This window comes from Equus caballus, chromosome 1 (assembly GCF_041296265.1).
Source record: "Equus caballus isolate H_3958 breed thoroughbred chromosome 1, TB-T2T, whole genome shotgun sequence".
NCBI classification, from domain to species: Eukaryota; Metazoa; Chordata; class Mammalia; order Perissodactyla; family Equidae; genus Equus; species Equus caballus.
The window spans coordinates 105,633,059-105,657,895 of NC_091684.1; the positions used below are offsets into that span (position 1 = coordinate 105,633,059).

At 56.3% G+C, this 24,837-nt stretch overlaps 1 protein-coding gene across 4 annotated transcripts; it reads left to right on the forward strand.

The window, feature by feature from the left end:
* Nucleotides 1-2,208: 2,208 nt before the first annotated feature.
* RHCG (Rh family C glycoprotein) lies at nt 2,209-24,206 on the forward strand. Of its 4 annotated transcripts, XM_023650082.2 has the most exons (12): nt 2,265-2,644; nt 8,564-8,690; nt 10,004-10,190; nt 13,717-13,867; nt 17,157-17,304; nt 18,294-18,460; nt 19,518-19,655; nt 19,841-19,977; nt 20,284-20,399; nt 20,579-20,652; nt 22,879-22,968; nt 23,786-24,206. In XM_023650082.2, the coding sequence occupies exons 3-11, from the start codon at nt 10,024-10,026 to the stop codon at nt 22,942-22,944; spliced, it is 1,164 nt and encodes a 387-aa protein (XP_023505850.1). In that variant the 5' UTR covers nt 2,265-2,644; nt 8,564-8,690; nt 10,004-10,023; the 3' UTR covers nt 22,945-22,968; nt 23,786-24,206. The 4 variants fall into 4 exon arrangements, with proteins under 4 accessions (XP_001499473.2, XP_070122736.1, XP_023505850.1 ...); XM_001499423.6 differs by lacking the exon at nt 8,564-8,690 and having other exon boundaries at nt 2,209-2,644; XM_070266639.1 differs by lacking the exons at nt 20,284-20,399; nt 20,579-20,652 and having other exon boundaries at nt 2,303-2,644.
* Nucleotides 24,207-24,837: the final 631 nt, after the last annotated feature.

The following is a 24,837-nucleotide window of genomic DNA, read 5'->3' on the forward strand; positions in this document are numbered from 1 at the left end:
ACTAGACAGCCCAGAGTGTGTCTCGAGCCTGTCCCCCAGCCTCTCTGAGAACTCAGTTTCTTCATCTGTAGGATGGGGCTCCAACAGCCGCCTTGCAAGGGTTCCACTGAGAATTAGAATATGTCGAAAGAGTCCAGCCACAGCAGGCGTGTAACATGTGGCCCTTCTTGCTGGCATTGCTCCCGCCGTGTCTGGCTGTGTCTTAAAACAGGCTGCTTCTCCTGCCAAGGGAGTGGGGACACCCTGGTGCCCCATGCTGGCCCGGTGGGGTCACACTCGAGTCCCCAGCACCCTGATCCATGCTCAGCCTCGAGTGTTCTACACGGCATTCGCGGCTTTCACAAATTTGAGATTCAAACTGGCATCAATTTGTTAAAACCCAGCGTTGGGGAGGGTGCACGGATGCCACTCTCACACCTGGCTCATGAGGCACATGCTCTGTTTGGGGGAAATCTAGTGATATGTATCAAAACAGGAATTCACTGAAACCTATGCAAATGCTTATGTACCTGGATGTTCGTGACAGCGTTATTTATGATACCAAACGAATCAAAAACAACCTCATTGTCTAACCCGAAGGAGTTGTCTAGATAAAACATGGTATAGCCTTTGCAACGTTATTCACAATAGCCAAGACACGGAAGCAACCCGAGTGCCCTCGGCTGATGACTGGATAAAGAAGAGGTGGTGTATATACAATGGAGTACTACTCAGCCAGGAAAAAAGACAAATTCATCCCATTTGCAGTAACATGGATGGACCTGGAGGGTATTATGTTAAGCGAAATAAGTCAGACAGAGAAAGACAAACACCATATGATTTCACTCATATGTGGAGGATAAACAAATCCATGGACAAAGAGAACAGTTCTGGGGTTACCAGGGGAAGGGGCATGGGGGGTGGGCACAGGGGGCGAAAGAGAGCACTTATGTGGTGACACACAAGAAATAATGTACAACTGAAATATATCCTGCCATTAAAAATGATGTTTTTGGGTCAGCCCTGTGGCCTCGTGGTTAAATTCGGCACACTCTGCTTTGGTGGCCCAAGCTCGGTTCCTGGGTGCAGACTTACACCATTTGCTAGGTGGCCATGCTGAGGCAGGGACCCACATACAACATAGAGGAAGACTGGCACAGATGTTAGCTCAACAACAATCTTCCTCAAGCAAAAAGAGGAAGATTGGCAACGGATATTAGCTCAAGGCAAATCTTCCTCAGCAAAAAAAAAGAAAAAAAGATGTTGTAGAAGAAGAATATGGAAAGATGTTTACAAAACATTAAATGAAGAAAGCAGGCTATATATCAGTATTATAGTATGAATCTCTCTCTCATATTAATGTTGCCTTTAGGTGATGAGATTACAGGTGGTTTTTAGTTTCTTCTTTGTGCTTTTCTGTATTTTCCAAAATCTCTACAATATCACTGTATTACCTTTTTTTTAAAGAAAATTAGAAAATCAAATTTATTTTGGCAAAATACAGACTAAGTGTAGATTTAACTTAAATTCTATGGTCAATTCATGTGAAAAGCATACATATTAACCAACAGATAATTCTTGATCATAGCTCAATGAACTCGTGGGGAAAAAAACGGTTCTTACAATCCTTTATATATATATATATATATTTTTTTTTTCTTGGCACCCTTTTCTTTGGGAATAATTTCAGATTTACAGAAAAGTGGTAGAGACAGTACGGAGAGTTCCAGAGCTCCTGCACACTCCTGACTCAGTCTCCCCTGCTGTTCACATCGTCCATGACCAGGGTACATTTGTCAGAACTGAGAAGCCCACGTGGGTCCATCGCTATCAACTCCACTTCAGACTTCATTTGGATTTCACCAGTTTCTCCATTAATATCCTCTTTCTGTTCCAGGATCCAGTCCCAGGTACCACACGGCACTGAGTTGTCACACCTCTTCAGGCTTCTCTGGTCTGTGACAGTTTCTCAGACTTTCCTGGCTTTTCATGAACCCTTGGTGAATTTCGTAGTCAGAAAAAGAAAGGACTGATGATGACAATGATGATGACGATGGTGATGATGATGACGATGATTTACATTTGGGAATTCCTTCATTTTTATCTCGGTGGGAAGCAAATGATCCGGCTTTTGCTTTCTCTGTCCCCAAAGGGGAAAGGCAGTGCCGCCCCGGATGGATGGGATCCACCGAGGTCAACGGCGCCTGGACCCCTGCCCACCGCCCTCTCGGCCCCTGCCCCTGCCGCTGGCCCCCCGCCCCACCGCGGGGGACTGCGGGGCCCTCGGGTGGCGGGCGAGCCCCGGGCCTCGGGTCCCCTCGCCGGTTGGGCGTGCGCGCGGGCGACACCGGGTCAGCTGTTGCCCAGCCCGACGCGGCCACCCCGCCCCGCCCCGCCCCTGCCCGGGTCTTTTAAGCCTCTCCCGCCTCCGAGCAGCTGAACTGCCCGCTGCCTGCCCCGCCAGGCGCCCCCCGCACCATGGTCTGGAACACCAATCTGCGCTGGCGGCTGCCGGTCACCTGCCTGCTCCTGGAGGTGGCCCTGGTGGTCCTCTTCTGCATCTTCGTGCGCTACGACCCCGATGCCGACGCCCACTGGATGGACGAAAAGCTGGCCGGTAACATCTCCAGCGACCTGGAAAACGAATTCTACTATCGCTACCCGAGTAAGTGCTGCCACGCTGTGGGCCCACCTGAGGTGTAGCCGAGCCGGTCCCCACCTGCCCCAGGGCCCCGCCTGGCCGCACCTCCGCAGCCTGCTGCTCGGGAACAACTGGCTGGCCGGGAGGGGCGCATGAGGAGGCGATGCTGCCCGCAGCCCCCTGCCCCGCCCACCAGGCTCCCCGCGAGGGGCGCCCGCCAGCCTCCGGAGATCGCGCTGGAGATGCGGCCGGGTGTGCACTAGCTCCTTTTTCCCTGAAAAAGTGATGGGGAAAACTCAACCGGGGTCAGCTCCGTCCAGGCGCCCTCAGAGGCCCCCAGCCTCCCCGTGAGAGAGCCCTCCTTGATGTCCTCATAAGACCCCAGTCCCATCTCGGTCACCAACCAGAGGATGACCCTGGTCGCTTGTCCAACTATGCTTGTAAGGGGGTAGGTCCGATGTCAAGGGCTGCAGAGACAGGTCGTTGGCCACCAGCCCTGCTGCAGGGAGAGGTGGGTGGGACCATGGCCCTACCCTCTTTTGGCTCAGAGAGGGACACAAAGCCCCCCTGAATTAGCTGGTACCGGCAGTACTGTGGCCGTGGAATCACCGGACCTCACTTCTATCATGGCCACAGTGGGGTGGCCTTAGGCAAATGTCAACCTCCCTGAAACCCGATGTTCAGGAAACAGATGCCCAGGACTCAGGAGTGGGGAGAACTGGCCCAAGGTCACTTGGATTGGCCCACCCCTGGGACCCCTAGCCCAGGACTCCTCCCACGCCCTTGTGCTTTCTGGTTTTCCACGCCATCTACTAGCAGCCAATGACAGTCGTTCTAACTCTTGGTGCTCATGTAGCCGTGGACCATTAGTTCTGGAAGGGACCCTAATGCTCACCTCCAACAGCCTATACCAAACTGGTGTTCCCTCCATGGCTTGTATACCCTCAGTAATGGGATTCTTTACCTCCAGAAATAGCATTTTACTTAGAGCCAAATAAATAACTGCACACATTCAGGATGTGAGCCTGCATGAGAAAAGAAGTGGGGTTACAGGCTTAGTGGGAGCCAGCCATATTAAGTGGCTACAAAAAAGCTAGCACAGTCACAGGCCGGATTAATAGAAATATGGAGCCTAGGGGAAGGGAGGTGACAGAAGAGGGGTGTGCCCTGTGCTGGTGAGACCACAACCTTTACTGGGCTCTACTCAGGGCCATGTTTTAAGAGATCGTAACAGCTGTGGCCTTGGAATTTAGACTCCAAATCTACCCTTCACGTTGCCACCTTTATGCTCCTTGGTGGGAGACTGAGGCAGGCAAGCTGGACACCCTCCTCTGTCTGTTCCGTTCCTCCCTCCGGCTCTCGTTTATCTCCTGGCTGTAGAGCCAGCCCCCCAGTAAAGCATGAGGTCCTCGACATGTCTGGGCAGTGGGAGGCCACAAGACCCTATAAGAGGGGCTACAGAACCTTACCAGTGAGGGGTGCAGTCCTCATGTCTCCCTGGCTCCAACCCACTCCCTCCACACTCACCTTTCATGCTCCACCTTCATTTATTCACTCAACAATCACTGATCTATAGGGTGACATATAATTTATCAACCAAATGACACTTTTGAGCGCGAGGGGTGGGAGAGCTGTGCTAGGACACAGGCAGAGCCATGACTGTCCCAGCAAACCAGGGCTTATGGCCACTTTGGACAAACAAGTTGAATATCCTGGGTCTCCGGCCCCAAGGGGCTCCCAGACTCATTGAGAGCAGAGAGGTGTGCCCCCACACACCCGGCCTCAGTGGGGCCAAGTGCTTTGGGCAGAGGGGCTCTGTGATCCTTCCTGGAAAGCAGTGGGGTGGTGAGGAGGGGAGAAACAGGACAGCGGGGAGCCCCCGAAAGAGCATGCTGGGAGGTGGGCTGCGGGGCTCCGTGGGGCCCAAGGGTAGGGCTTGTGAAAGGCATTGGAGAGGGGTTGCTAAGAGGGGGTGACAGCCCCCGCCATCAAGGAGGGACTTGAGTTCCTCCTGCCGTTTCCTGTGAGGGCTGGGCTCTTGGGCATCTGAGCAGGAAGTGGCAGAGAGGAGTGGAGGGGAGGGAGAGAGGCTGGGCCTCAGGATTCCTTGGCAAGAACAGGAAGCAGTGGCCACCACTCGCCACGAGTGCATGCTCTCTGCCTTAATCATCACCACCACCCCATGAGGAAGGCATGGTTAGGACTCCCATTCTACAGATGAGGGAACCAAGGCCACAGAGGGACAGTATCTTGCCAAGGTCACTCAACTAGGAAACCAGAGAGCCAGTGTAGGAGCCCCGGAGGGCTCTGAGCCCTCACTCCTGGACCACTCTCCTCCCTCTAGTCTCCCCTCTCCTCTTGCCCTAACCCGCCCTTTTGAGGCCCACTAGATCACGGTGGCCGTGGTTGGGAGTAGGGGGCACATGGCCCAGGTGGGGCCCACGCCTGGGTTCCTGGGCAGCAAGGCAATTCCCAGGGGGTGGGGTGAGGGCTGGCCCTTGTGGTACTTTCTGGGTTCTTGGCTGCAGGCCATCAACACCTGTGTGGGCCTCATTCCTGCCCTGGGGATGAGTGGAACCCACTGGGCATCTCTGGTTTCCAGAGGAGTCCAGCTCCAGCTGGCTCTGGAGGGCCTGAGGACAGCTCCCTGGGCATGGGCCCCTTGGCAGCTAGCAGGCAGAGCTGGACCCGCTCAGACAGTGCCCTGGGAGGCCTAGCTCCTGAACACGAAGCTTCCTCATGGGCTGCTGCTCCGGGGCCTGAGTGGCCACCAGCAGTGTCTGGAGGAGGCTGGCCCAAGGAGGAGCCGTCAGAGCCACGGCTCCTCAAGCTTCCTAGGATGACATGGTCGAGAAGGAGCGGGACACATTCCAGGAGATGACCCAGGGCAGGGGAGGCCGTGGTTTACACACCTGAAGGGCTGTTTCATGAAGCCAAGGCTCGCCCTGCACCCCTGGAGACCTGAGCCTTGGCTTCGGCTCCGCTTCATAAAGCAGGAGCTTTCCCAACAAGCGGAGGGCAGGGTAACCGGGCGGTTGACTTTGGAATTAAACCGATCTGGGTCCATCACCAAACAGAGTGAGCCGTCTCCCTCACCACGCTGGGCCTCAGCATGCCCATCTGTAAAGTGGGGATGTCATTTAATGCACAGGATCTCCAGGAAGGCTGAAGGTGGCAGGCGACTGGTAGGGCACATCTCGTGGCATGAAGTGAGAGGGCAATAAACACTGGTATCAGGCTTCCTCAGTGGGGAGTGAGCACCCCGTCGCTAAAGGTATTTAAGTGGAGGCTCAGCAGCCCTTTAGAGACGTGGCCAAGGAATGTCTCCTTGAATATCAGTTGGAACTATTATCGCATTTGAGTCCCTTTGTGCTTGCCCCGCTTACACAGTGCTTTCTGCATGCCCTGTGGGGCAGGGCATCTATTCATTTCCATTTTGTGGTGCAGGAAGTGGAGGTTAGAGGTTTGCATGACACTTTCAGCCAGTCAATGGCACAGGCGGGGACAGGCCAAGCCCTCCCACGCCATAGCCCGCTGGCTTTCCCAACCCCCATGGCATTGCCACTCCCTGGCCATCTGCCGAGATTTTGCGGTGATGGTGTGGTTCTGCGGTCGGCTCTGAGGCATGGGAGGGGGGCACGCAGAGCCTTGGGGAACTGAGGGACTGGCCAGCAGGCCTCAAAGAATAGTTCAGACTGGACTGGCCACTAGAGGCTGGGAAGGGGCCGTATGCAGGCCACTGCAGGACCCCTCTTTCTGTGCGGACACAGTGAAGGGGAGGGAGTGCCGTGGCCCATAGGCTGGGAAACTTTGTCCTCAGATGTCAGAAACTCAGCTCCAGCAGGGACCCATCCTGGGTAGAGGAGCGAGCTAGGAGGGGATGGGTGTGGCGGTGGAGAAGGGGGAGTGAGAACAGCTGTGTACTGGTGCCCCCTTGTGGCAGTCTCATGGCTGCAAGCCAGTGTGCCAGCTACACCCCTGGAACCCCCAGGTTGAGAGAGCAGGTTCTTGAGTCATCTCAGGCCAGAGAGAGAGCAGGGAGTGGGGAAGTGTCTCAGCAGCTTCCACTGGCCCTCAGCCTGTCACCAACCCAGTGCAAAGCACCTGGTCAGCCTTGGAAGAGAAAAAGAGAAACCGTGGCTAATGTGATTGAGCAATTGCCCAGAGCCAGGCCTAAGCCCAGGACGTTGGCTGCCACCACAAACGTCTGGGGCGAGCACTCTCTGAGCACTGTGACAATCCCCCATTTCATAGAAAAGAAACTACAGATCAGGGAGGTTCTGTCCTTGCTGAAGGCCATGCAGTCTGGACCTTCAAACCATTACTATTAAAAGTGTTGTAGGTAGCACCAAACTATGAAACATAAATTAATAAACTGGTACGTTGGGTTCTAAATTAGGACCAGTTTGGGAGATAAGGAGAAAGGGAGTGAGAGGATGAATGGGGAGGTGCCCATGGGGAGGGATGCCGACGTCTGCGTGCCTGAAGGAGGGGGAGAAGGAAGAGACACCCCCGGAGAGGGCCCAGCAGAGAGATGAGGCACCCTTGGAGGCAGGGAGCAGGACCGAACTGGTGAGATGGGGGAGGGCAGGGAGGAAGCCAGCCCTGACACTGCAAATACCCCCACCCCGCCACAGTCCTCTTCAGCTCCGCCCCTACCTGCATGGTTCCTCCCCAGTGGACACCCCTCTCTTTGAAAGGCCACCACCTGCTGCTTTTTCCTAGGGGTTCCTCCCACCTCCCTCCCTGCCAACGCCTTCCCTGTCTGGTCTGCTCGCTCCAAGGCAGGCCATTCTCTGCTGCTGTCTCCCACTCATGGTGCCCACATTCTGACTCACAGCTCGAACTTCGGGCCTGCCCCATCTCAGAGGCCAGCTGCAACCCGCCCCACCAGGCCCCATTGCTCCCACACTGCCCTGCCAGCCTTCACCACCACCCCTCGCCCCGTGGTCATCTCAAACCCCCCTGGCCAGCACTACACCCGCACCTCCCTCCCATCCTGGCAACTCTTCCTACTTCTCTGTGTTTCTCAACAGCCTTGCCGTCCTTCCAGCTCCCCTCCCTGCTTCTGGGATTGTAGTCTGAATATGTTGCCTGCCTATCTTTTACACCTCTCCTCCAGTCTGTCACTCGTCACTTCTTCCCAAAAATAACCATAATACCGTGTCTGGTGCTTCACATCCGTTGGCTTCTTTTCCCCTACAGCAGTTGAAAGCGTGATAAACCAGGAAACACGATAATATGTGAACTGAGCTGTTTCACGTTATGACACCTGGGCCGAGCCGCTGTTTGTTTGTGTGTCACACAGGTCTCCTCCAGACAGAAGGTCAGAGCACCATGCTGGGGCGAGACCCACAGCTCTCTGCACTGGCTCGTACACCCCCTGACCCTGTAGGGTGCCAGCCCCACTAAGCCTCCTCCAGGTGGCTGTGGCCTGGCCCTCAGAGAAGCCTGCAGGGGCACAGATGAGAGCGGGCGAGGCCAGGGCCGCTGTAGCATGAGCATCACTGCCCCCAGACCTGTGGCCAGGCTGCAGTGCGCACCAGGGCCTATCCACCCTGTGGGTAGGAGCCATTAGGCTGGAGAGGGGCTGCAGCCTCACCTGACCATGAAATCCACCTCACCTGGGCCTCCTTGCCTGGTGCTCAGCCAGCATCCCTGGGTGCTACTGAGGTCCCAGTAATCGATCATTCATTCACCAATATTGATTGAGGCTCCCCGGGCACTCAGGTATTCCTGGGGAACACCAAAGTGAACAAATAGACTGTTTCTATCTAATTTTGTCAAGTGGCCCAATAACGACCTTCATAGTGCTCCTCCCACCCCCCCAGCCAAGGACCCAGGCTAGAAGTAGGTATGGGATTAGCTGGTCTGTCTCCTCAGGCTCTTTTAACCCAGAACATTTCTGCAGCCTTTGTCTTTTATGCCGTTGATATTTTTCAGGAATCCAGGGAGGGAGGAGAAAAGCAGTGTATGCGGAGATTCCTTAAGACAATGCAAATGTCCTGCTCTTCATCAAAATTTTCTGCTGGATTTAGCATCCACTGATGGGATCTTTACTGTGAAAATGGTGATTCTCTAATTTGAGTACTCATTCCACAACTAAAAGTCGGGCCTTAAGCGTCGTGTTGTAAACAGGAGCCCTCACTACTATCTCATCTATTTATTTACCTATTCTGAGTTCCTATTTTTTAGTGGTTTTAATTCATTATAGGACATAATTATTTTGGTGCTCAAATTGTCCCTGAGTTGGCCAGTGGGAGCCCTTCGATCTTGCCCTTGTGTCCTGTGACACCTGCAATTCCTTTCAGTGTCTCATACTTTGGTAACTGTGTACTGTCTTTGCTTCTCAAAGCTCTTTGCCTTCTGTCACTTTCTGGGAATTGAGAACCATGCAGTGTTAGCACTGGGAGGACAGTTAAGATCATGCTAATCCATCCCTTTAGTTTTATCGAGAAAACTGAGGCTCTGAGAGGGGAAGTGGCTCATCAGGGCCACACTGTGAGTTGGTAGAAGAGCTGGGTCAGAACTCAGAATTAGACTATGCCTGAGTAACAACAAATAATAATAAAGTAACAATAAATAATGAAACGCCCATTTCAAGCACCTCTTATGGGATGGATACTGGGTAGGTGCTTTACATACTCATCTGCATCTAATCTCTGCAACACTCGCAATGAAGAGTCGTGGAAGAAGGTGGTATAGGACCCAAGGATGTTCAGTTATTTTTCAGAGTTACCTGCCCAGCAGATAGAGGAACTGAGGTACGGATTCAGGTCTCAGTGATGCTGGAAAGTGTACTTGCTGCGAGTGGGGGTGCAATGTGGAGACCTTCCTGCAGGTGATGATCTGATGTGCCTGGCCAGTCAGGGGACTCCCGGGCCGGATGAGACTGACCTCTCCATTGTAAAGGAATAGAGTTGTGGGGGTAAGGCCCAGAGGGTCGGAGCTCCAGACCCTAGACTCTGGGTGTAATCTACAGGCCAGCCTCCATTTCAAGTGCCCAGCTGCCCACCTCCACCCCAGGTGAGGGTGGAGAGTGAGAGCTGTCATCTCCTGAGGGGGAGCGCTCAGGCATTTCTCGGCATTATAACCCAGTGGTGTAAGTGGTCTACAGTAGGGGCTCATCTGGGGGCCCCCAGCTCAGCCCCTTCTAGAGGCTCTTATGACAAGACGGGGGTAGAGGCTGCTCCACCGGCAGCGGAGCCATTCATTACCAGGATCCAGATGCGCAGATGGGGGGACGGGGCTTGGGGAGGCTGCCTGGGCCCGCCCAGTGGCAGGGAAGACACAGGCGCTGCTCCGGGCCTCGCTGGCCCAGACCCAGGGCTATGGTGGGCCTTCGCCAGACCGCCGAGACCCTCCGCTGCGCTCTCCCTGCAGGCTTCCAGGATGTGCACGTGATGATCTTCGTGGGCTTCGGCTTCCTCATGACCTTCCTGCAGCGCTACGGCTACAGCGGCGTGGGCTTCAACTTCCTGCTGGCAGCCTTCGGCATCCAGTGGGCGCTGCTCCTGCAGGGCTGGTTGCACTGCTACAGGGAAGGCTACATTCTCATAGGAGTGGAGAAGTGAGCGCGGCGCGGGCGGGGGCCGGGCCCCGGGCCCCGCGGGTGAGGGGCGGGGCGCACTGGGCGGGACCCGGAACGAGAGGGGGCGGGGCCCGGGTCGGGAACCTGGGGAGCGGGGGTCACTGGACCGGGCCCTACGGCTGAGGGGACCGACCTTTGGTGGAGTGGAGGGGCATGGCACACTGAGCCGGGCGCGGCCTGGCGGGTGATGGGGCGGGGCCTGGGGGGGGGCGGAGCGCTCTGGGCGGGGCCTGGATCATGAGAGGGCGGGGTGCACTGGGCGGGGCCTGGCGGATGAGGGGGCGGGGCCTGGGGCGGGGACCCGGGGCGGGGCGCACCAGGCGGGGCCCGGCGGGTGAGGGGGCGGGTCCAGGGGCTTGGGACTGTGAGCCGGCTCCTAGTCCTCCAACCTGTCTGCTTGGGGCCTGCGGCAAACACCGCACACAGACACACACACAGACACTGCTTCCCGATCAGCCAGTCTGCAGGGTAGAAGTTCTGATGGTGTCCAGGTACTGAAGGAGGGAGGGTCTCCCTCCCTCTCAGACGAGGCTGCAGGAATGCGAGGCCGGACTTCCTTCCAGGGGCCGGCCGGGCCTCCACCCTGGCACATCAAAATGGCCCTGAGAGACCGCAGTCCCCGGGGCCTGGGGTGGGGGACCCGGAGACAGCGCGGCTGCCCCAGCCAGCCTCAGGAGTTGGTCTGGAGGGAACATCGAATGGGGGAATCCAGTCGAGGGAGGTGCCTCTCCCCGCCTGGCCAGTGTCCCCACCCGGGGCGCAGGCACGGGACAGAGATGTGAGGCAGGTGTGGGTGCGGAGCCTTCGGGATGAAGCCCTTCCGTGCCTCAGCCTCCAAGGGGGCACCCTCTCCCGCTCTCTTCTCACCTCCATCCTTCTCATCACTTTTCTCCGTGATAACCCTTTGGTCCAGTGAACACCAGCGGCCTCTCCCTCAGGAAACCCAGCCCCTCCCTCTGGCTGAGGGGGTCTCACCCTCAGTGTGTGCCTCCCCCAACACCACCACCAGCTTATAAAATCAGTTTGCCCAAAGCCAACTTGCTCAAACCAACCTGCCAAGCAGCCACCTCACTGAATGGCTCATTTATCAAACAGTCTAGGCCATGGCAACTTAGGAAACCTACACCAATTCGTGTTGCACAGGACAGAATCGACAGCCTTTGGGAGAATTTTTCCCAGTTTAGTCAAGTTTTGGTTTATTGGAGGTTCTTCTGTAAGTCCAGTTTAGGCTGTCTTCAATTTCTGTAGACATATGACAATTTGGGCTAAAGAAAAAATTTTTTTAATTTGAGAAAGTTGTCCTTGGTGTGTGAAAATGAACATTCATTAGCCCGCTCGAAAACCAAGTCCAGAGAAAGAGTTTAGAGGCAAATTGGTATAAAACCACATTTAAAGCGTAAATCCTTGCTGTCACATATAGGGCACCAGTCAGGTGTCATAGGCCAGGCGTCTGAAATGTAAAACATATGCCAAATATTTGCAAAATATTAATGCACTCAAGCCAGTTAATGAATCCATGAATTAAGAGAAGCAGGAGAGAGTTGACCAGATGGAAAATGCGTTGGAACAAATAAATCAGTCTTTTTGTATCTAAAATCCTTGACATGTGTATCACCCTGCGGTGCAAAATACACAGGAAATTCTCATTCCCAAGGACATATACCCAGAGCATGACAATATCCATAATGTTTTTGTTTGGCTGCTGTGGCAAGATAGCTCCATGGCTAAATGAAAATCAAAGGTACACAACGTTTAAAAATCTTCAAAGGGGATCATTGTGAACTTTGTGAGTTAGGTTTTCGGTGAAACAGTTACTTAGCAAGCTGGTCACTTGACAAACCGAGTTTGGGCAAATTGGCTTTCAGGGGTTTGATTTTTAGCCACTGAGCTGGAGCTGATTTCCGTCCGGTGCTCAGGGCTGAGATGAGCGTGTTGTCCCCAGACCTGACTTTGGGGACCCTCCTCCCGGCTTCCATCCTGTCCCTGCTGAGGAGTCCTCCAGGTGGCACCTGCCACTCCAGGGTGGTACCCCCTGCAGGCCCTGCCCGAGCCTCCTGGGGCCCTCCTGGGCTGTGGCGTCCAGATCTCCATCTCCCAGGTGCTGATGGCCCAAGGAGTGAGCTCTTGGCTCTCTCACTCCTTGCTAATGGTCGCCTCTGTCAGGTGGGTCTGCTGGCTGCAGCCTTGGGACCTCAGGCAAAGAACTCAGCCTCTGAGCCTCCATTTTCCACCCATGGGATGTAGCTAATAACAGCGCCTGTCCCATAGGGTCCAGGTGTGGTACAGGAGGGCATGTGCAGCGCCCAGCAGGCATCTCAGGGCCTGGCCCTTGACAACCAACATCATTCATCAGCCAGGCCCTGCACTAGGCTCTGGGCACACCTCAGTGAATGAGGCCCGTAGGGAAGCGGACATTCCAGTGACCATCCTCTGTCTTGGGAGGGACCCTAACAGAGCAGTGCCCTGTCCCCATTCCACATCCTGGCCCTACAATCAGCTCGCTTCTCACTTCTCAGCTCATGATTCACACACACACACACACACACACACAGAGCCCTGCACATGGGGGAGGGGCTCCTCTGCATGTGACTGCCCCTACTGGCCCTAAACCTTCCCCGATGAACAGCTCTCTTGACTCGGAGAGCCACACTGAGGTCTGCCCTGGGATCCAGGACTACTTTGCTGCTGGCAGGGCACAAGGAGGCCTGGGTTAGGCAAAGTGGGCATGTAGATGGAACCAGGGGCTGCTTCATCCACAGAATGTCCACCTGGCTGTCTGCCTCCCCATCCTCCCTCTGCTACCTGGCTGGGCTTTCAGAGTCCAGACTTAAGGAGGGCCTGTGTGCTCCTCTGCCTCCATTCTCTCCGTTGGCTTTCCTGCCCCTCCTTCCACCCAGCCCCCAGTTCCCCATCTCCTACAGGAAGGCCTCTCTCTCTTCCCTGGACACAGACCCTCTGTCCCAGGAAGAGGAGGTCACAATAGCTCAAACTCTAGCAAGGCCCAGGATGCCAGCAGGAGGGGTGTCTGTAGAGGGAGAGCTAAGGGTCTGGAGGCAGACACCACATCTGGCTGGAGGAATCTAAGAAGGCTGCCTGGAAGAGGAGGCAGTGAGGGGAGGTTCTGGGAGGGTAGGCAGAAGATGGAGGACCAGGGCAAGGCCCCAAATATGGGGTGTGTTCAACAACAGCAGCCAGACCCCTTGGGTGCCTTGAGCACCAGCTGCCCGTAAGGAGAGGGGGCCTGGGGTGGGAGCTGCAAAGAAGGGTGTGGCCTTTAGTAGGCGCCACTGCTGTGTGGACACTGCACCTATTCTTTCTTTTAATTCTTAGAGCAGCTCTAAGATGTTACGCGCCCTTTATCACAGAGGATGAAAGTGAGGCTCAGAGAGGTTAAGCCACAAGCCCAGACCCACAGATGACCGAGCCCAGATTCAAAGCCAGGGCTTGGAGCGCCCCTTCCTGCCATTGCCTCAGCCCCTCCTCTGCCCGCCCTGTCTCCCCACAGCCTCATCAATGCCGACTTCTGCGTGGGCTCCGTCTGTGTGGCCTTTGGGGCCTTGCTGGGCAAGGTCAGCCCTATCCAGCTGCTCATCATGACACTTTTCCAAGTGACCCTCTTCTCGGGGAACGAGTTCATTCTCCTCAGCCTGCTGGAGGTGAGCAGGGCTCAGGATGGGCATAGTGCTGGAGGGGACACGGGGGGACAGAGATAGAGAGGGCTGGGGAGACACGCCAGCTGGATTCAATTCAACCATGGCAAGTCACTGGACCTCCTGAGCCTCAGTTTCCTCATCTCTAAAGTGGGAGTGATGACATATATTGGGCAGGGATCATAGGCCACCTAGCAAAGCACTCAGCACCTGGGCAGAGCAGTGGTTCCTCAGATGTTGGCTTTCTCCTCCTTTCTCTTTCCTGCACATCAGATGAAAGCGCGGGATGTCCTGCACATACACCACATTCCCAGATTGCCCTGCCAAGAAAAGTACCCAGTGTATTGAGGGGGTACATCTGTAAGGAAGGATCCCAAGGTTGCCATGTACAGCTGCGCAGATCGTGCACTGCACAGTGGTGCCATTCACATGGACTATGGCAGAAATGATGCCCCTTGGGGTTAGCCAGTTCAGTGGCCTAGGTAAGGGGCACCTTTGAGTCTAGCTCAGAAACCTCTTTGGTACCTTAGCAGGGGAGGGGGTCGTTCAGGGACTCCACCCATTTCTGAGCCCCCAACTCCTCTACATTTGGATTCTGCCTGGAACCTCTCCCCAGGGCTTTATTTAGGACACCCTACATTCAGTTATTCCTTTTGTCATTTTTTTAGCCACCAGACTGGTCCAAGCCACTGTATCTCCTCCTGGCTCATTGTCCCCCCTTCATCCCTACCCCAGGCACCTTCTCAGGTCAATGGCCACCAGCAGCCATGGTGGTCTGTTATTCATGCATATAAGACCATTCCCTTGATTAAAACCCTCCAGTGGATTTTTTTTTTTATTTCACTTAGAATAGAACCTACACTTGTTACAAGGCCCTACATGTTCTGGCCCCAGCCTTTCTCGCCAAGCTTTTCGTCTACTCTCTCCCGATCTTTCTGTGCTGTGATCATACCCTGCTGTTGGCTCCTCAAACACACCAAGCTCGGCCCACCTCAGGGCCTTTGCACTTGCTGTTCGCTTTGCGGGAATGCTCGTCCCTCAGGCCTTTTCACTATTGAGGTCTCAGCTGGAATGCTGCCTCTTCAGAGAGGCCCTCCCAGGTTCCCCTACCCAGTGTTGCTCTCTCCTTACACCCTGCCAGTCACTGTCTCTCACACGGCCTTGGTTTATTTTCTTCACAGCATTTTTCCTTATCTAATAAGGGCAGGAAACCTTGTCTGCCTGGACCATCTCTATCCCCAGCACCTAGGTCAGTGCCTAATAAGCGCTCCGTAAATATTTGTCAAGTGCCTGAATTTTGGAGTCTGACTCCGTGTCGGGCAACGCTGCAGGCGCTGGGTTACAGAGGTGAGCAGGACTCACCCTTAGACCCCAAGGAGCTCGCAGTCTAGTGAGGGAGCCAGCAAGTCAACAGGCAGTGACCACACAGTATGATCAGGAGTGAGCTCAAGGGCGAGGTGGCCTAGAGGAGGGTGCCCGAACCAGGTCAGGGGGCTTCTTGGAGGAAGAGGTATCAACGCTCGAAGTCAGGTGGGAGATAACCAGGCGAAGGAGTGAGCAAGGGCATTCAAGGCAGAGGGAACAGCAGGGCAGAGGCCTGGGCGAGAGCCTCAGTGAGAGGTCTCAGGAGCTTGGGGCTGGCTGGGGGGCGGGCTGTGCTGAGAGGGGACTTGGAGGGGTAGGGAGGGTGGGGGAGGAGCACCAGCCATCAAGACTCCTGGGGCCGTGTCGGGCGTGGTCTCACGTTATCCTGAGGGCAGTGGGGAGCACGGAAGGTGTCAGTCAGTGGAGTGGCATGGTCGGACACACGCCATGGAAATGTCACTTTGGCTGCGGTGAGAACGATTGGAGGCAGGGAGCCCAGGAAAGAGGCTGGGACCGGGACTGGGCGAGCATGAAGAGAAGACAGTGGGTGATTCAGGAGACTCTGGACAAGCCTCAGAGACTGGCTGGGGTGCGAGGCGAGGGGGAGGAAGGAGCTGGGCGGGGCGAGGGGCAGGCGCTGGGGCCTGTGGGTGTGAGCTGGCGTAGGCTGATGGTAGCATCTTGGGTGAGTGGAGAGCAGGGAAGGCTCCTCAGGCCGTCGAGAACCTTCCATGATCTGCTCCAGAAAGTCTTCTAGTGCGTGACAGCCCTTCCGCCTCTCTTTAGCCAAGTTTAAACACAACAGTCACTGGCGACATGTAAGGAGCCCTTGTCTTCGGCTGGCCCCTGCTCTGACTGCTTCACATGGGATATCCCATTTAACCCTCATCTCTGAGATAGGCACAATTATTACCCCATTTTACAGATGAGAAAGCTGGGGCTCAGAGAGGTTAAGGGGCTCACCCAAGGTCACACAGCTAGGAGAGGCACCCACCAGGCTGGGGGTCAGGAAACCCAGCTCTGTCAGCAACTCCACAACTGGCTCTATGACCTTTGATGACACATTTACCTCTCTGGTTGGGTTTTCCCATCCAAAATGAAGGAGCGAGCCTATGATTCTGATTGGCATTTCCTCTGAGATTGGTTCTGAGCGGGGAGGAAGAGGAGGCTGAGGGAGGGCAGGTGGGGGCAGGGGAGGAAGGCTCAATCAGTCCAGCAGCCGTAGAGTGTTTACACAAGGTGTCTAGCTTAATCCTCGAGACAGCCCTGCTGAGTCCCGGCCATCTCCCCACTTTGTAAATGAAGAACTTGACCTAAAGAAGTCCAGAGGCATGGAGGTGGGTAGGGCAGGAAGGGACAGATTGGGAGGGGACCAACTCTGCCTGCTCTGACTTTGGGAGGCAGGCAAGAGGAGGCTGGGGATGGGGTGGACGGTGGGAGGTTAGGTGGGAGGTTGGAGGGCAAGGAGTGTGACAGGAGGCAGGGGAGATGGGTCACGCAGCCTGGATGGGGTGGTGGCGGGCCAGGAGTGGTTGTCTAGAAGGAAATGTGGAGAGGGGCAGGCCCAGAGGGAAGGAGGGAGTCCCGAGGAATTAAGACAAAGTGGGAGCTAGTGGCTGACAAACTAGATAGGAGGTTGCCCTGGGTTCCAGCTGGGCTTCACCTCTTCCAGCTGAGCAAGTCCCTCACCAAGCCTGGCATTTGCCATCGGGGCCCAATCGCACTCACTGATGGAGATGTCCTGGCATTTGGTTGACAGGCTTACAGCCTGGGTTCAGGGACCCCCTCTTTCTCTCCTCCCCAGTAGATTGCTCTGCGGGGGCCCTGGGCTCCATCCTGCGGCTCACAGAGTCAGACACAGCTGGGCCTCTGTCTGTGTGTGGGGGAGGGAGAGAAGGTGTCAGAGCCTGACAGGCCCCTTGTACCCCAGGTGAAGGATGCAGGGGGCTCCATGACCATCCACACATTCGGCGCTTACTTTGGGCTCACAGTGAGCTGGATCCTCTACCGACCCAACCTACACCATAGCAAGCAGCCGCAGAGCCCTGTGTATCACTCGGACCTCTTTGCCATGATTGGTGAGAGCTGCCATAATGATTGAGGGCCACCATGATGTCTGAGGGCTGCCATGATGGGTGAGGGCTGCCATGATGGGTGAGGACCACCATGATGGCTGATGGCCGCCATCATGACTGAGGGCTGCCATGATGGCTGAGGGCCGCCATCATGGCTGAGGACCACCATGATGGCTGATGGCCACCATCATGGCTGAGGGCTGCCATGATGGGTAAGGACCACCATGATGGGTGAGGACCACCATGATGGCTGAGGGCTGCCATGATGGGCGAGGACCACCATGAGGGGTGAGGACCGCCATGATGGCTGAGGACCACCATAATGGCTGAGGGATGCCATGAGGAGTCCAGGCTGCCATGATCACAGCTGATCCCCATGTGGTCTGGTGTGTGGCTGCCAGTTCCTTTTGTGGAGAGGGCAGAGGGAGGTTGCCTGTAGATTCTTCTAGGATCCTTGTCCCCTTTCCCCGTGGGGCTGGAAGAAGTGGGTCACTCACCCTGTGTTTTCCGTAGGATGCCCCAGGGCAGACACAGTGGTAACCAGGAACCGTCCCTCCATCCCTGGGCTGGGGCAAGGCGACTTCCTGTGTCCACTTATTCCAGAGAACACATGTCAACCACCCTCTCTGGTCTCTTAAATCCCAGCCCTGCCTTCAAGGAGCTCCTCAGTGTCATGGGAGAGATGCCAATGCCTCTGGATGGTCTCCCTATAGTGGAGAAAAAGATTGTCCCATGGTGCTGTGGGAGCAGGGGGTGCATGGAGCCCGGTTACAGGCTCAGGGTGGACTTCCCGGAGAGCTAGGTGGGGAGTAAGGCAGGGACGGCCTTCTGGGAAGAGCCCCCAGATGCATAAAGCTCCGGAGTGGGAAACAGCTGGCGTGGGAGTCATCTGCCATCTGTGGCGCTAAGGGACAGGATGGCTCTGAGCTCTGTAGGGCCCTCTAACTGATGCCTCTTGTCCCGGGTCCACTGGCCCTATCTGGTCCGGCCAGGCACCCTTTTCCTGTGGATATACTGGCCCAGCTTCAACTCAGCTGTGTCCAGCCACGGGGACGCCCAGCACCGCGCTGCCATCAACACCTACTGCTCCTTGGCCGCCTGCGTGCTCACCTCGGTGGCACTGTCCAGCGCCCTGCACAAGAAGGGCAAGCTGGACATGGTGAGTAGTGGGGGAGCAGTGGGGAGTCTTGCGGGGAGGGGCGCTGAGCACCAGGCCCTGCCAACAGCTCTGTGAGGTGGGCAGCATGAGGACTGTCGCACCCATCTTGTGGATGAAGAAACTGAGGCTTGGGGAGAAGTGGTCTGTCCAGACTGCATAGCCAATTTAGGCAGAGCCCGGAGCCAGCTTCCTGGAGGCTCTGCTATGCCCGCGGCTCTGGACCACCTGGCTGCTCCTCCTCGTTCTCCCCCCAGAGCCCGCGGTGTTGACAGCATCTGTGCTGAGACACTGCCGGGAGCCCTGGAGGCAGTGGACAGTCACTGAGCAGGGAGGTGGGGCTCAGGCACCCGGGGGGAGGAGAACCAGACACACTGACATGGGCACACCTGTGTGCATCTGACACCCACACGCAGGGAGGAACGTGGGACAGGGTCCAGGTCAGGGCTGTGGCTCCCCGCAGACCTGGATCCAGACCTCTTTCTGCCTCTCACTGGCTGTGTGCTCTTCCACAAGTCATTTAACCTCCCTGCCCCTCAATCTCCTCACCTGCAAACACGGGAAGGGACCTGTCCTTACCTCCTGGGCTCCCCGTGGAGTGCCTGACAAGCGCCTGACGAGCGCAGACCCCCAGAGCCAGTCAGCTGGCATCCTGCAAGCCCACAGCCTCTGACACGGGTGTGGACATATACACAGTCCCCACAGGTGCGTGACGTTGGCATCCATGCATGTAGAGAATGTCAGACACGCGAACCCAGGCACACAGGTATGTGTGGCTCCCGGATATAAAGGGAACGTGCAGACACACAGACAGGGCTCACCGGCACGGACACAAGTACACTGATTTGTGTGCACGGAGGATGCCAACTCCTGGTGTGGGTGCACATGTGCAGAGCACACAGGGGCAGCCGTCCCAAGCCCGGGCCCCGGCTGGAGCTTCTGCAGGCTCCTGGCTTGCTGAGTGCACTCGAGCCACCCCTGGCTCCCAGGGCGTCAGCTCCTCCAGGCCCACGCTATAGGGGAGGACTGAATTCCTGCTTGCTCTGCCTGCCCGGCCCAGGTGCACATCCAGAACGCCACGCTCGCGGGAGGGGTGGCCGTGGGCACTGCAGCCGAGATGATGCTCATGCCTTACGGCTCCCTCATTGTCGGCTTCAGCAGCGGCATCATCTCCACCCTGGGTTTTGTGTACCTGAAGGTGAGAGCCCCAGGCGAGGGGCTGGGGGCTGGAGAGTGCTGGGTGTCTGTATTCCTAGGGGTCCCTCGGGAGGGGGATGGGGCTGGAAAATCCTGGGTCTGTGTATTTGGGGCCTCCAGAATCCTGGCCTCGTGGGGCCGCTGCCACAGGCCCTGGGCTGAGCAGCACCCCACTCCCCTCTCCAGCCATTCCTGGAGTCCCGGCTGCGGATCCAGGACACATGCGGCATTCACAACCTGCATGGCATTCCCGGCATCATAGGCGGCATCACCGGTGCCGTGACGGCAGCCTTTGCCAACAGTGCCGTGTATGGAGAGGAAGGGTATGTATGAGAGCGTGCAGGTGGGGCTCCCTCCTTCCTTCTCCAGTCCTTCCTGCTGTTCCTCTGGGGTCCAAGGTTATGTCTCCACCCCCTTCCTTCCTCAGTCTGGATCACTGTTTCATGGGCCTCCCTCCTTCCACAAGAATCGTAGAGACCATTTGATCTGTCTGGCGCCCCCATTTTGCAGATGGGAAGTGTGAGGACCAGGATTTACTGAGCCTTGGTGCCCATTCACATTTGTGGGGTGGCAGCAATGGCTAATTGGCCTCTGTCTGGGGTCCTGACCTGCCCCTGTCTCCACCCCAGGCTTATCCAGGCCTTTGGTTTGAGGTCAAAATTGGACTCCAGCATGCAGGCCAACCTCCAGGCTGCCGGCCTCTTCATCTCCCTGGCCATGGCCCTGGTGGGCGGCATCATCGTGGGTGAGTGGAGGTGGCTGGTCCAGAGAAGGTGGGGGCACAGCAGAGGCCAGCCCAGAGCTCTCAGGAACCCCATCTCCGCCCCGTGACTGTGGGATGGGGGGATGTTCCCAGCGGAGGGAAAGGGCTGGGTTGGCAGAGGAAGGAGTTCCTGACCTCTGGTGACCTCCCACTTTCTTTAGGCCTCATTTTGAAACTTCCATTCTGGGGCCAAGCCCCCGACCAGAGCTGCTTTGATGATGCAGTCTACTGGGAGGTGAGTCCTCGGCTCATCTCCCTGCACAACGGCAGCTGCGGCCACCCTCCCCGGACCCTGCCCACGTCAGCTGGGCTGGGGCCTGGGAGTCGGAGCTGAGGGTTGGGGACAAAGCCTGTGTCATCCCGCTCTTTTATCCAGAGGCTGTGCCTGCTGGGGGTTGAAGGCTGTGGTCTAGAGTCCCAAAGTGTGGTCCCCAACAGCATCAGCATCACCTGGGACCTTGTTAGAAACACACATTCTTGAGCCCCACACAGACCCGCTGCATCTACAGCTCAGGGGGTGGGGCCCAGCCCTCTGTTCTCAAAGCCCCCATGTGATTCACACGTCCATGAACCACTGCCCGAGACCAGCGGTTTCCAGCCCTTCCATGCACACTCGAACCACCTGGGGGTTTAAAAGCCTTCTAGCCCCAGGCCTCCGCCCCCAAAGCCTCGAGTTAATTGGTCTGTGGCATAGGGCCTGTATATTAGGGTTTCACTTAAAGCTCCCCAGGTGAACCTAATATACAGCCTCGGTTAAGAATCACAGTGCAGTGCTCAGCTTCAGTCTCCGTAAGAGCCACCTGGAGACCCTGTGAAAATGCAGCTTCCCAGGCGCCTGCTCAGAAAGTCTGCTTCAGCAGGGCCTGGGGCTCCGCCTGGGGCCAAGCACCCAGGTGGCTCTGGCGCAGAACCTGAGTTCTGTGACATCCACTACTTTCAGCATCTAGAGGAGCATCAGTCCAAAAACCCAACTTGAGAAACACTGTTCTAGAAGCTTTCTGTGACCTAGGCAGGCCTTCCTCCCCACGAATCATTATTGGAGGTGTTTATCGGCATTAGACGATGGCAGATGCCGAGGGTCCTTCTTGCCCCCTGTACCTTCCCCTCATGACGAGGGTGAGGACCCAGCCTGTATCTGTGGCCCCTGAGACACAGGTCCGCCCATGATTGCCTTCCCTTTGGCTCCGTAGTTTTAAAACCATACCAGGAGTTTTCAAGGTAATTTTAAGTAATATCCACTATAAACCAATTTAAAGTACGTAACTAATAAGCCTTTTAAATTCACTCTCTTTAAATTATTTTTTTAATTATAAAAAGAATAGAAGCTCATTAAAGAAAATCTGGAAGGAGAGAAAAATAGAAATTCCATCACCCTAATTCAAGCACTGTTAACATTTTAGTGTATATCTTTTCAGTCTCTGCTCTTTAAGTCCGCATAGCTTTTTCTTACACAGCTGAGATGACATTACACACCCGATCTGGTGTCCTGTGCTTTCTCTCTCTACCCTAAGCAGTGTTCCGTGTTATTACACTCCTAATAAACTTTCTTTTTTTAGCAGCGCAGTTATTTTCGTTCTGCATTTCAAGTCAGAACTTAAACTATTTTAGACACCACAATTAGAAACCACATGCATTCAATACTAAAGAAATAAACTAAAAAATGTTACCAATTCCCATATGTAGAAGCTCCCTCTGGGTTCTGTTTTGATCTTATAATTTATTCGAAGTTCACACCTCCCCTCTGCTGTATACCCTTCAGCCGTACTCGGCTTCCAGTAGTATAATTCCACCACGCCACCATCAGGCCGTCCCCATGTCCCCTGGCCTCTGGGTGGTTTATCTGGAAGATGAGGTGGCTTCCCAGAGGCCGGGGGTGAGACAGAGTTTCCCCAGGACCACAGATGAGGACCACAGATGATCTTTAGGATCAAATCTAAGCCTCGAAGCCAAGGCAGGGCTGATGCGCCCCGACCGCACTCCACCTACTGATCCCCTTCCGGCCTCCCCTGCGCCTCCCCCTCCCTCACCTGTGCACCTGCCTGAGTTCAGGGAGCTTGCCACGCTGCCTCTCACCTGGCGCGCTACCACTCATCTTTCAGAAGTTGGTTAGGCACAGCCCGAGTCCCCCCGGGTTGGGTCGTCAGCCTCTTGTGTGCGTTTACAACTCTCGTTGTTACTGTGCGTTTCCCTTGAACTCCTTCCCATGGCTCTAGGGGGGCGAGGACTCCGTGTCGTCCTCGCGGGGCCCCAGCACCCTGGACAGTGGCTAACCTGACGTAGGGGAACAACACGTGCATGGAGGGCGGCCCTGCTCCGCGGCGTGCGATCTGCACAGTGACCACGAGGTGGCGCCCGCCACACACCATTGCCCGCTCCTGACTTGCCCAGGTTGCTCTAGCTCCACCAGACACACCTGCCCGGTCTGAGGCACCACCCTCCCAGCGGCCTCCTCTCTCTGCAGGTGCCTGAACACGAGAGGACTGCCCTCCGTCCTGAGCACACCACCCTCAGACCCCCAGAACCTTAAGCTCCCAGGGCAGGGGAGACACAGGTGAGTGTGGGCTTGGCTTGGCAGTGAGGGACGATGGGCAGGTTGTCCAGTGGGGGCCCAGCTCTGAAAATCAGATGCCACCAGCAAAGAGGCAAAATGAAAGCCTCAAGAAGTGAAGAGCGGAGCTTCCACCCCTCCTGCCTGGAGTGCAGTGGGCACGCTGGGGTTGGTGGGGGAGGCACTCAGAGCCGGACCACGTGCACATGGACAGACACAGGAATATGCAGCAGGCGCTCTGGGCGGGAAGGAGCATCCGGAAGGAAGGTGACCTGGGTGCGCGCTTGGCTTTCCTGCTTTGCTTACTGCGTGAGGGACTTGGAGGGTCTCTTCGCCCCAGAGACTGAGCCTCAATTTCCTCATTTATGAAAGTGGAGATGACAGGCCTGGCGCTATTCAATTGATCGACTCAGGCGAGAATCTGCTTCCCTCCCTCCCTCCCCTCTGTCCTTCCTTCCCTCTCTTCTTCCTTCCATCCATCAGCTAACATTTCCTTTTCCCCTCTGTGGAAGGCGCCAAGCCCTTTCCCAGGCCTCTTGCATCTACCCCTCTACCAGGTGCAATTACCTCTCTTTTTAGCAAATGAGGAAATTAAGGCTCAGAGAGGTTCAGGTTCTTCAAGGCCACACAGCTGGCCGGTGGAGGAACTGGGTCTTTCCAGGTCATTACCTTTGCTCTTATTGTCTTTATTTGCCCTCTTGGAGCTGGGAAAGAGCCGTGCATAGGGCAGAAGGCGCATGAGTGGCAGGAGGAGATACTGGGATGTAAGGAAAGAGAAGAGTGAGGCTGTGACCCGCTGCTCTCGGCTTTCTTACAGCAGGCTCCGCAGAAGCAGCTGGTGCTGCCGAGCTGGGAACACAGGAGCGAGGCAAGCAGCACCCTCCTTGGTGTCCTGGCCCTGGGGCGTCTCCACCCTGCCTTCCCCTCCTCCAGGGGGCCTGCCTGAGAGTGGAGAAGGAGGAGCTGGAGACAAAGCAAGTGTCCTCCAGGTTCTGGCCGCAGGAAGCCTGCCGCTGGGGTCTTGGTGGTCACATCCTGAGAAAAGCAGGCAGGGCTGGGGCTGGGGCTGGGGGTGGACCCAGGCCCTCCTCAGAGGCAACTGAGCTGCCAGCCCCCCGCTGCTGGGCTCTCCCACTCCCCGCCCGCCCTTACCTGCACCTTCACTGCTCCCTGGACCCCCCACCTCCCTGTGCCATGCAGATGGCGGCCTCCATGAATAAATGTTCTTGGTGCCCTTGGTAGAATGGGTGTGAATACTCCAACAGGGCCAGTTTGAGGGAGAAAAGGACCCAAGGGACCTGGCCTCCTGCCCCAGTCCTGACCTCCCACCCCAAGCGGCCACACGCACTGCGAGGAAAATCATCCCGGGCTGAAGAGGAGCAATTAGGGGTGCTGGAGCCTGCCCCAGCTGGGGCCCCCCTGGCAGGGCTCCGCTTTGGGGATGGGGTCTTTCCCCAAAGCCCCTCCTTCCTTCACATCAACCGTCCCAGAAACCCACCCATGTGGACCGTGCCTACTGTGCCTCCACATGACCCTGCCCCTTCTTAAGGGCCCCTGGGGGAGTAGGGAGGGAGGGCTCTTTGGGGCCACTCCCCCTCCCCCAACCCTTCCCTCCTCCCTCCCTGCTCTCCTTCCACAGTGGGGGCAGGTTTCAGTAGTTTAGGTCTGCTGTCACTGATTGAGGCCCACCCCCCGCCCCCCAGGCAGACTAACACACCGTTCCTGCCCTCAGGGGGCTCCCAGTTTAGCTGGGGAACCGATCTGACACCCAACATCACCCTGAACTCTGACAGGCATTCAACACCCAGGTGGCTCCCCAGAGTGGGCCACTGGAGCAGGGTTTTGGAGGCTGAATTTTACCAGAAGGATGAC